Genomic DNA, 11,828 nt, shown 5'->3' with positions numbered 1-11,828 from the left:
TTGAAATTATTTGTTTTTAGCATACAACAACTTGAACATTAAGCTAGGTATAAAATGTGCTTTTTAAATAAAACAGCCTTGCCTTACAAATGACTTTTTAGAAGGTCAGATCTGGTTTGCAACCTCAGCATATTTATAAATATGCTGAAGAAAATACATTTGTTTTTGGATTTAACAAAACAGACAATATTAATGACTTTTAAGGCAAGAGGTATAGTTTGTGGCAGCTGAAACAAAACACAAGCTGAGCAACATTCGTTTTTCCATTAATGTGTTACTCACCAAATGTGAGCAGGGTTTCTATGGCGACATGGCGTAGCTCCTCATCAGCTGAGTCACACAGAGCGACCACCGCCTTGATGCTCTCTACTGCCTACAGACACACAGAAAGAGTAGCTAAATGAATCACAGTCAGTAAATGAGGGATGAATGATTACAGTGGCCATCTTACATAGACATATTATTATAACATGACAAAATGCGAAGCTATCTTTGAAATAGTATCAGTAGCTATAGTACAGCAGCTCCATATCCCCACAGTATCACGTCTGTATGTATGCCGTTAGAGGACACTGACCTGCAGACAGCTGAGAGCCGAGCAGGCCGCCCTCTGGCTCTGAACTCCAGCCTCTGACAGCGCGTGGGTGTAGCACTCCACTGCCTGTAGACACAAACATTAAAACATGGATTACAGCATCTGTCACAACTATTTCAGATGTTGTTTGCCTCCACACACATCTCTCTAACAGGCTCGATCACTACTCACTCTGGTCCTGAAGTGGCTGTTTGATGCAGAGCAGAGGTAGTCGGCTGCGGCCTTGTTGACCCGGGGGTCCTCCGCAGTGAGCAGGGAGGCGAGGGCCCTCAGGGAGCTGTTTCGGGGCCACAGCGAGGACACAGGCACCGCCTCCAGCTCCGCTACACACTGAGAGTAGTCCCCGCTGCATAGAGCCTCTGAAAACACCTCTGGGTACGACACACACACACACACACACACACACACACACACACACACACACACACACACACACACACACACACACACACGTCAAGAGATTTAAACCCAATTGTGATGCCCCTGTGGGTCCATCAGGAGAGAGGGTGTGGCTGTTCTGTCTGTGCTGCATTGGCTCCAGTGATTGCATTGATTACAGTAACTCAGGGCACCTGGGTCTGGTGTCCTGCAGCTATTTGAAGCCTCTCTGTTCTCGCTCTGCTTTCCCCTGCAGACACCTGGTGTTGTTGAGTATATATGGTTGTTACTTTACTTTGTGCACCTCAACACTCTCACCCATACACATTCATGCAACCCTCACCCTGCATTTACACTACTGATACCACTGACGTCCACACCTCATGCCTTACTTATTGTTGCACTTCATTTAATTTGGATTGTTTCCTTTAAATAAACATGTTTTGTTAACCGTTGACATGGTGTGTCTCCTTTTTGTTGTGGCCTTTTGAGCCAGGTCATAACACCAATAATAATACTAAAATAGTTTTCAGTACCGATAATATTTTAGGTTAATTAATTATTCGATAAAATGCTAATTGAAAAAATCTATATCTGTTTCCAAGCTGATGATTTTCTTGATTTGTGAGTAAGAAACTCAAAGATATTCAGTTTATGATTTTAAATTAAAATACAGGATATTTCCATATTTGAGAGGCTGAAAAGAACATTTTTCTCAGATTTTTATAATGAATCATTTCAAAATAGCTTGTTTTACATTTGTGGAATAATGCATTAGTCGATAAATGGTTGCAGCTCTAGTTTACACATTACTGTATATAACCTGTAGACAGTAAAGCACAGGGACCTGTTTTGCACTGCAGTTTTGTGAATGTCTCCACTTTTGCTCACCTTCTCTGGCCAGATGCAGCAGGTGTGTCTCCATGTCCTGCAGCTCATGCTGTAAGATGTAGCAGTGGAACTGAAACACGGTCAGGACGTCCTGGGAGAGCTCAGCGGCGAGGGGACAGTGAGCCGACACCAGATCGCTCCTGTCCACCATCTCACCCACTACCAGACCAATCACTGGAGAGGAGAGAAAGAGATCAGAGGTCAGGGAAAATTGTTTTTAGCCAACTGGAACTGCACTTGCAGAGATCTATGAAATATTTACTATGGATTTACTATTCCATTTAGTCTCTTTAATTGTGTTTTATTTAGCATTTTTAAAACCACATTTGAAACTTGACATATTCTTTATTATTTGTCTGTGTCTCTTTTTCAGTTTTTATTAGATAACCTGGTTTTAAATGAGTTACAATCGTAATTTACCAGCACACATACATTAATAAAGGTCCATCTTATCTATATTAATGCCGATATGTATTTATGCGTATACATGTATACTTTGGTGCAAAAATCACTTGCTTTTTAAGTGCCATGTTAAATACATTTGAAACTAAGCAGCGACAATGATTTCATCTTCCTTCCCCTGAAGGAAAACGGTTAAAACAAAATTAACAAATCAGTTAAAATCTAACAGTCATTGCTATTCCATTTTGCCCTTCGGCTTGTTTACAGAGAGTAAATAGAGATGATGAACCTGTGTCGGCGCTGTGTGGGTGTCTCTCCTGCAGCACTGCTGTGTAATGCTGATTCATGTGTTTGAACACTCGGTCCAGCGTGGTGTGGAACAGTCCTGCAGACCCGCTGCATTCTGACCACAGAGCCATCAGCTGGGGCCGCTCTGCCAGGCCCGGGAGCACTGAGGGAGAGGAGGACAAAACCAAGGTCAGACGCTCCAAACCCTCACATCAGAGAGTCCTTTCTGTTGTCAAGTAATCATTCTTTATAAAATACTAAAATAATAAGTATAACCAGTGTTGGTGAGTAACTACAGTGGTCACATGCAAATGCATTATGTAAACAAATTACAAGATCAATTTAAAATGTCATCCGTTACAGTTACTGAGACAAATTACTTTGCTACTAAACAAAAGGATGGTGAATATTAAAAGGGTTATATATCCAAAGTTATTCTTTCCAGTAACAATATTATAAGTTAAATATAACAATCATTCTGTTGCTTGCATCTTTGTTCTTCCATCTTGTTTAACGGCCGTGAAATTATCAAAAACAGTTATCAAAAATAAAATCTACTAAGTGTACTGTGTAATCTGTAACTATTACATTTCAGCAGAAACCTTCCAAGCAATAGACAGCGTGGTATAAACTCTTAGATGACCTTTCTCAGATGCACTGTTGCACAGTAAACACACAAAAACATAAAACAGTTTTCACGTGTTGCTACCTACCGTCAGCAGCAGATGTAATGGATCCCAGTTGGTCCTCACTGAGCTCTGACAGCTCTTCTAACAGCTGACTCTGGGCGGACAGTTTTAGTAGAATACTGCGACGCTGCCACAAACCCAACCCGCTGCTCAACAGCTGTCATTACAGGAAGACAGAAAAATACATGATGCGGTGAACTGTTTCATATCTAACTTTTACTTTGCGTGTATCATTCATACTTCAAAAACATCTACCTGAATGAGGTGATTGCAGTACTGCAGGTGGATGACGATCGCCACGTCCAGGTTCTCATTTCCTGTGGTGAGCGGCAGGGGGCTTCCTGCCACGCTGTTGCCCACCCCGGTGTCCTCTGTCAGGGCTTCACTCAGGTGACCTCTGGCCTCTGGATGCTGGCCACTGAGACACATACCAAGAGTCACCAGCAGGGGGCAGCAGCAACACATAGAACAGTAATCTCTTGCACTAAATGGATCTCAATGGGGTCCTGCTATGATGCAAGATAATTCAGAATTTCTATCAAATCCTTTAGTCAATGAAGAGGCAGGCATTCAGTTACATTTAAATTATTCCAGATAATTTTTTGTGATAGCCTTACAAAAACATCTTGTTTCCATTTTCAGTGCAGACACTTCCAATAAGCAGATAAACCTTATTATACAACAACATGTACTTAGTGTAAATGTCGCTCCCACTCACCCGATCCTTTCTCCATCAGCATCAAAGAGCGGAGACCTCTGTGGGGGGGTGCTGAGGATGGTGTTTTCGTCTCCAGTGTCTTCGTCATCAAAGTCGGAGGTGTTGAGGAAGTCGAAACTCTCCAGAGCGCTCTCCACCGTCAGACTGAGGCTGGACGACCGGCTCCTGTGACCCGGGAGGCGACACTGTGAAGGAGGAGAGAGAGAGGGGGTAAATACCATAGGTAAATACTCATTAATTTATAAACCCTTTACCATTTCTACTTTATCACTTTTAGTGAGTTAAAGAGTGACTTGTTGTAGAACATTTGAATTATTATCTTCTTTCTTATTATGTTTATCTATATTACATTAGATATTTTCTTAATCAATTATATAATAATAATAATAATAAATTGTATTTGTAAAGCACCTTCCATTGCTAAAAGTAATCCCAAAGTGCTACAAGGGGCATAATATACCTTTTTTTTTTTTTAAAACACAAGTTTAATAAAAGGTTTTTAGGCCCTTCTTAAATGAGTTGGTCTGTGGAGTCCTCAGATGAGGAGCAGCTGCACATATATAATAATTAAATCCCATTTTATTTATTTATATGTTAGCCCTATATTTAAGCTTGAAGTAGTATAAGTCATAAACTGTTATTTAATTTAACTTGTGTGATTTTCCCTATATCCATAAATATTTTGTCATTGTTGGAGGGTGCCTAAGATCCAAGAATGTCCTGCCAATGACTGCTTTAATGTAATTGTTCTCTTCTAACCTGGAAACAATCTAAGATTTCCTAAGATCTTGTACAGGTATACATGTAAAATGGAGACAGAAAGGTTCAGTCACCTTGAGCAGATCCTCCAGGCGCATCACCTCCTGCTCCAGGTCCTGCAGCTCTCGGCAGCGGTGCGTCAGTGCCTCTAGCCTCATCAGCAGGCTGTGGATGGCCTCCTCCAGGCTGCTCTCCAGGAACGCTCTGCTCCCCTCGCCCGCCCAGCTCGGACTCCCCCCTCCCTCCGTCGAGCTCCCACCTGGCGACATGATTTCCGAAGAGGTCAGCCTTCTTACGAGCTGCCGGGTCAGGCTTCCCGCCTCCTCTGTGTCCAGTTCCACAGGTTTCAGCTCATCGGTGTGATCTAAGAACACGTCCTCTGGAGCCACCGTGCACAGCTGTCCGTCAGAGCAGAGCGACGCTGAACCGCAGTTGGAATCAGAATTTCGTTGCGACTCTGTGCGCTCCCACTCTGAGTCCTCTGCCACCTCGGCTTCCTCACTGGCGAGGCTGGCACTGGTGCGCCGACTTCCTCTGCTAGCCGTCTCCCCATCTTCTTCATACTCTTCCTCCTCCTCCTCCTCTTCTTCTTCTTCCTCCTCCACTAAATGCTCCTCAGCAATGGAGTCTTCCCTTGTAGGCAGGATTTGCGTCGACGATAGGTCTATTTCTGGGGGGGTGACTGTGATCTCAGGGTTGGACTGGCCGTGGGAGCTCGGGGCCGGGCTGGGCGAGGAACCGGAGGTGTCCGAGAAGGTGAAGGAGAGACGCTTACACTCTGCCACGCCGCAGCCACCGTTCTCAAACATGTCATCTGGTAGAGTGGACTGAAGGGACAGACAGCGCAGTCAGTATGTGTCACAAAATAGATGGAAGATTAAGAAATAGCTTCAAATCAGTGCAGTCGAGATGAAAAAGTTCAAGAGACAGTTGAAAAACAGATTGCAGACACTACAAATCCAGTCTCACTCTACTTTTCTTTCTGAATTCTAATGACCAGATCTAACAACCAAGATAGATCACACTTAGGTAACAAGAATACATGCAAAGAGTGCACCTGCAGCCCAGAGAAATGGACAGGACAAGCCCCAGTGTATCCACACCAGCAGAAAAGACTACATCCCCATTGTGTCAATGAGGAAGGGGGCACACAAAGTCAGGTAAGGAGGGTTGAGGGGCCGCAACACACTCACATAGACCTCCAGACTGGATTTGGGCCTTGGCCGGAGAGAGGCCAGGTCACCAAACGAGCGACTGCGCCTGAGCTTCTCTAGCAGGGTTTCTCGGAGCATGTGCAGGAAGGAGAGGCGCTGGCGTTCCACGGGATATGGCCGCCACTTCTTTACACAATGCACGCAGGCATTTGGGACAAGGTGTTGGGTATTCGAGTGAGGGGCAGGTGAGTGAGATGCAGGAGGGATGGATAAACGTGTAAAGTGGGACAGAGTGTGGGTAAGGGGGTTTTGACGTGGAAATGCAAGGAGAGGAGAGGAGGATAGCAGGGACACGGGGAGGGTTAGTTTAGGGGTAGCACTGGCGTTTTCTAACACAAGCATTAGTCAAGCTATTAGTCTGGTAAGTGTGCAGGGACTATGGAGGTGTAAAATACATAAAGTCATCTCTTTTACTACAATTTCACCTTGATGTAGCCTAAAACACAAAGTGCTGATGTTTCTTTACTAGTCTAGATGATGAATGATCTCAGTTCTACAAAAACCACGACACTGATGAAGCTAAAGGAGTTTTACTCACGAAAAAGGAGTTCTCCTGGAAGGTGGGGGTCTCCGGTGTGCCCTGGCTGTAGACGGACACTCGTCTCTGCAGCGCTGTGGCTTTGCTCACGTTACCAGAGGACAGACTCAGGTCCTCGACATCGAAGGGGCTAAAGGGGGAATGAAACAAGAAGATTGTTATGCCATTTATCAATACCTACCATGTACTATTGAAGGGATTTGGTTTTGTCAGAGCGGAGGATTTATTTGCTTAGTTATCTTCCATAGATTGTAATAACAATGTTTTTCCACCAGATGGCAGAACAACCATAAAACATGTAATTGAATTCATAGATACGACACTAATAAAGGTTATCATAGGTGTTTGCTGGCAGTTTTGCTTGCGAAGAGAGATATTGACTGTGCATGCATTTAAATTGATTATTTAAAGTTGACTGAAAATAAATAAAATACATCTTTTAAAGCTATATTAGCTCAAATTAGCCTCCTGGTGACAGTGGTAAATACATCTTATGTTTATCCTTGCATGCCTCCACAGAAAACGTCCAAATCAAAAATTGGAAAAAAGTCCTGATTAATTGAAGAAAATTAGTATAGATTTAAAAAAAAAAAAAAAAAGCAAAACTATATCAAACCATCAGTTTGCAAACATGACCTGTGCATAATAATCTAAGCCAAAGTCATTTATCCAGAATGACCACATCTTCTCAAAACACACACTTTCAATAAAGACTTTCTATTTAAAACACTTCTGCACGCAGCTCCGATTGAGTTCTCTTGGATATGTTGTTCACTGTGGGGTCATGCGAGAGAAGTCAAGGTAACATGGAGATATGAATTGATAAACCTATGGTAATTTTAGGGATAAGGTTTTCCTTTTTTAAAGAAACCAACTAACTGAATAACACTTTAGTGAAGCAAACCATGATGGATAACATGAAATGTGACCTGCTTGCTGTACGTATTAAAGTCTACTTACTACCACGTGACCTCCAGGTTGAGTTTGATGGTCCCCAGGTCGTTGACGTCCACAGCGACCACCTGAGGCATGGCAGTGAAAAGCTCCTTGGTCTCACAGATCACGCTGCCCACCAGCATGTGAGTGGCCAGGCCCTTCAGCTCTGTCACCTGATGGAGGAACAAAGACACTTTTATGTACTACTGTCATTTTCCTAACCGTACACGGTGATAGTTTACTGAAGTTTTTTGAACCTGGATGTCTACCTTAATGTTAATGAGGTCAGTGATGAGAGGCATGAAGATCATCTCGTCTCCGTCCCAGCTCTGTCTGGAGTTCCCTTCAATTCTTCCCTTCAACTTCCACCGCTGGCGACCGTACCGCATGAAGATCTAAAGTTAGGAGAGAATAGGAAAGTAAGCCTGAAGCCAGAGGAAGGACAATTCTTTAATGAGATATATATATATATATAAGATATACTTTATGGCAAAAAAACTTAAAAGTGATGTAAAAAGTATTCAGATTCTTTACTCAAATAAAGATAGCAATACCATTAAAGATCTTACTTCAGTTAAAGTATAAGCACAAAGTATACCAAAAGTTAAAGTACTCTGCCCATTTCAGAAACATATATTTCTAGTATTTGATTATAATTAATAATGCATTATGTGTTCACTACATATCAGAGGGAAATATTGTACAGTGGTGAAGTTGGCGTATAAGGTAGCATAACAATGGAAATACAGGTATCTAAGGACCTTACTGAATTACAGTACTTGAGTAAATGTATTTAGTTACTTTCCACTACTTGATGGGTCTCGTTATAGGATTCGATTCAGCTGAAATCTACCAAATTCTACTTTTTGCTTGTGTACATTTTTATGTCTTAACTAAATGGTTTTGCAATATTTCACACATAGATTCCAAGTTGCTGTAACAGCCATGTGTTACAGCACAAAATAACAACTTGCCTCATACTGATCTCCAGGACAGAGCCGAGCAAAGCCTGCCAAACCTGGGAGAGAGAAGAGAAATCCATTGGTTTAGAAACTTTTAAGAAGACAAGCCGAATATCTATGTTTTGTTTTTTCAGGAGACTTTAGTGTTTAGCTTTATTTTACAATGTAGGTTTTAAGTGTAGTACACATTTCTTTTAATGGAAATAAACTACAAAGGTATGACCTTTCTGTTACATAATGATGAACTCTAAGTGTTCTAGTTGAAAAAGGAGTGTGAGCATGCTCCAAACAGGAGGTAGGTTGTGTAGTGATGATCAGCTGTCAGCTCACAACATCCTGTAGACAGCAGAGCATTAATGAACCCCGGTTGTGAGTGGGTTTACTTGTCATATTCCTTACCTTTCATTCTGATATGAAACTCTCCGAGCAGGTTCTCCAGTTCGCTCTCGAACGTGCTCATGTTCTGCAGAATTGAGTGAGAGATAACACCGATCACATAAACAGCCCTTTGTTTCGCAAGTCAAGGACAACAATAGTAATCAAGTTATCTGAAGAGACTTTGACTGTCAACAGTAAGCTGCAGAGGAGGCAGGACGGCCGGCGTAAGCCCTGCAGACAGGTGATGACAGATGTGTGTGTTTTCAAGATTTAAAGGTCACACTTTAAGTATGTGACAATACATTGTCAGTGTTTACAAATTACAGTAAACAGTCATTTGCATCAGGTGTTTAAGAATGTTGTGGGTGTTGTCCTCTTTGAGCCAATGTTTATTGGATATTTTAGTTCAAGTAAGCTGCATCAACGGCTTTTAAATCACATTAAAAGGTATAGGGTTCATGTATGTTTTGTATATTTAGCAGTTTGGTTGAAATTGGGTACTGTTTCCCTGCTATTAGATAGTATGTTTGTTTATATGACTTTACATTTAGATTGTATGGAGCCAAGAGGGCTGCCCCCTATTTCTCTTGAGCAGTTGGCCACTTTTAAACACTGCGATATGCCAGTACCTCGGTGTATTCCTTGTAGCGACGGTTGACCTCTGCGATGCTGTCCTTGGTGCCTTTAGTGGAGGGAGAGGAGGAGAAGGCCTGCTTCATCCGGCTGGCTCCATCCCTCAGACGGCACTGGATGCAGAAGGCCTCGTACAGCTCGTCCACCTGAAAGCACACACAGAGTACCTCCATCTTTAATGAACGTTACACAAGGAAGAAGCCAATAGTATGTATATTCCATTGCAAACTCTCATGTTCATTCGTGGAAAGGGAAACTTCAGACTCCAGAAAAAAGAAAATAAACTGTAAAGGTAAAGATAACGAACGGGTTGATAGCAAAATAATAAAAGAGAAAGTCAGATATAAAGGACAGTTATCAAGAGAGATGAGACAAGACAGAGATACACTGAGGAGAAAGCAGTGAGCAGATACAGCTGGTATGTTTCAGTGTGACTGTTTTCTCCAGTGGCAGATGCTTATTCCGTCCAAGTCTGCAAGCCCAGTGGGACACTCCCAAAGAGGGGGGAACAACAGACGGCGTTTAGAGCTCATTTGGAGCCCGATTTCAGTTTGCAGCACCAGCCTGATCTAACCCAAAACCCACAGGGAGAGGGAACGAGTCCATCCACATCCTGCCGCCTTACTGTGGAGCTGAAACGTTGGAGTTTCAACTGGAATGAGTCATCAAGATAAGATTATGTTGTAACCACAACACTAATAGTTTAATTTAACCCAATGGGGACTTTTCTGGAAAGAGAATGAAGCTTGTGTGGTCTGAACTCTGAGGGCTACTTTCCTAGATCTTACAAGATTCTGAATAATTATTAATATCTTAAATGTTTTTTCTTGTTCTCTCGATGTGTTTTCATTTTAACTGAAACATTTTGGTCACCTGAAAATGTATTTTTCAGAATTAAAATGGTACTTTGGTCCATCATCTTGTGCCAATGTTGGTTGCAAAAATATGTCACAAATGGGTGACATCACATTGACTATATCAACTTCTTGTGTAGTCTATGATGAAAACTAGATGTGTTGGGGTCATGTTGGACTAGGGAAAGTAGGGTACGAATAAATGTCTGCCTAAAGTCTTAGTGCAATCCCAATATACAATACAACTGCATCAGTTAAACTTGGAAATGTCCCAAACATAATTAAGAGTCCAAACATAATTAGGGGTCCATTCATTCTCTAATTTTGCCGAGTCATCTCACAGAAACCACAATTCACCAGCAGACCAGATTTTCCGCATCCTGTCTCCATAATTTCCTGCCTTCCCTGAATTCATATCTGATTGAAGTGGCAGCCGGGCAAAACAAAACACCTCTGGTGCGCCTCATCAAAAGGAAATGTTGCAGGCTGCCTGGCGAGGACGCTGAAATATTGATGCCTCGCGCTCTTTATGGCACTCATTAGGGAGAAGTGGGAGAAAATGGGCCATTTGGGCTCCTGCCGTACTAACAGCTTCTGTGTGTTTGTTTGTGTATCTTTGAGTCTGAACCGTACACTGCCTTTGTTTGTGGACATGTTTACATGTATAGAGAGAGCATGGTTTTGTTGTGGTGGGTGGGCACATGAATGTTTCAGTTGGTGAAAATGTGATGTTTCTGTCCAAGAGGATGAGTAATGAAACTGTTGATGTTAAAATAACATATCTGGTCACACATACATACAAAAAGCCACACCCCAATCCCACCAACTCCACCTCAAACCAACCAGCCCCCCACCCCCGACTGGGACCCACCCTGTCTGTGGTATGTGGTGTATGTGGCTGGGCTGCAGCAGCTGAGCTGAGCCAGCTATAAAATACCCTCCAACCACAACTGTTCTTCTCCGCTCTCAGATTAATCTAGAGCTGATTCGGAGCCAACATCGACAGCTTTTAAACAAGTTTGTTTACATAAAACAAACAAAAACAAGAGAGGTGACTACATTTTCCAAAAGAAAGAACTTTATCCAAGTTAACTTGCACTTATTAAGTCAAGAGATGTTAAATTACTGTACATAAAAGCAGACAACTACAATAAGGTATTCATATGGAGAAAATTATGTCTGACAAAAGTGGAACTGAACAATCAGGGGCTGATGAATAGCCATCATTCTGCTCAGGCAATCAGTAATCATATCATTATCAGCTAATTAAGCTCATTTTTTGTCCCCAATTACAATGGCCCCTTGCTGCCTTCAAGGAAACGTCCTTGTGAGGGTCAGCCAAGTGCCACTCCAGAGGGCCGTCAGCATATTGCCTCGCCTCGGGCATTTCACCTCAGAAAAAAAAGGCAATACACAAACAAAGACAGAAACCTAAACACAGGCAGATGGTCACAATGATCTAAATTCAAAACATTTAGAGATATTTTATATATAACATGTAATATTATCTCTGGCATACACGCATCAAGCTTCATTGCTGTGTATTTAATATTTTCTGTGTTGTCTTCCTGAGCTTTTGTATTGCATTTGTAT

The 11,828-nt window shown here is 42.2% G+C and overlaps 1 protein-coding gene across 5 annotated transcripts in view; it reads right to left on the bottom strand.

Annotated features, from left to right (window-relative positions):
• The window catches only part of ripor2 (RHO family interacting cell polarization regulator 2), a 61,490-nt gene that overhangs the window by 2,331 nt on the left and 47,331 nt on the right, over window positions 1-11,828 (bottom strand). For 3 of the 5 annotated variants that reach the window (XM_034094319.2, XM_034094317.2, XM_034094320.2), the window contains exons 7-22: window positions 9,378-9,527; window positions 8,770-8,833; window positions 8,383-8,426; window positions 7,678-7,803; window positions 7,433-7,581; window positions 6,473-6,602; window positions 5,914-6,060; window positions 4,795-5,547; window positions 3,962-4,146; window positions 3,499-3,661; window positions 3,268-3,400; window positions 2,556-2,717; window positions 1,865-2,038; window positions 767-966; window positions 578-661; window positions 283-373 (exon numbers count right to left, since the gene is read on the bottom strand). In XM_034094319.2, the coding sequence (XP_033950210.1) occupies window positions 283-373; window positions 578-661; window positions 767-966; window positions 1,865-2,038; window positions 2,556-2,717; window positions 3,268-3,400; window positions 3,499-3,661; window positions 3,962-4,146; window positions 4,795-5,547; window positions 5,914-6,060; window positions 6,473-6,602; window positions 7,433-7,581; window positions 7,678-7,803; window positions 8,383-8,426; window positions 8,770-8,833; window positions 9,378-9,527 (2,755 nt within the window). The remainder of the gene's footprint in view (window positions 1-282; window positions 374-577; window positions 662-766; window positions 967-1,864; window positions 2,039-2,555; window positions 2,718-3,267; window positions 3,401-3,498; window positions 3,662-3,961; window positions 4,147-4,794; window positions 5,548-5,913; window positions 6,061-6,472; window positions 6,603-7,432; window positions 7,582-7,677; window positions 7,804-8,382; window positions 8,427-8,769; window positions 8,834-9,377; window positions 9,528-11,828) is intronic. The other 2 variants (XM_034094318.2, XM_034094321.2) reach the window with 2 other exon arrangements.

Source organism: Pseudochaenichthys georgianus, chromosome 11 (genome assembly GCF_902827115.2).
Source record: "Pseudochaenichthys georgianus chromosome 11, fPseGeo1.2, whole genome shotgun sequence".
In the NCBI taxonomy this organism is placed as follows: Eukaryota; Metazoa; Chordata; class Actinopteri; order Perciformes; family Channichthyidae; genus Pseudochaenichthys; species Pseudochaenichthys georgianus.
Note: the sequence above shows the minus strand (reverse complement) of the source record. Positions and strands in the feature narration are given on the sequence as shown.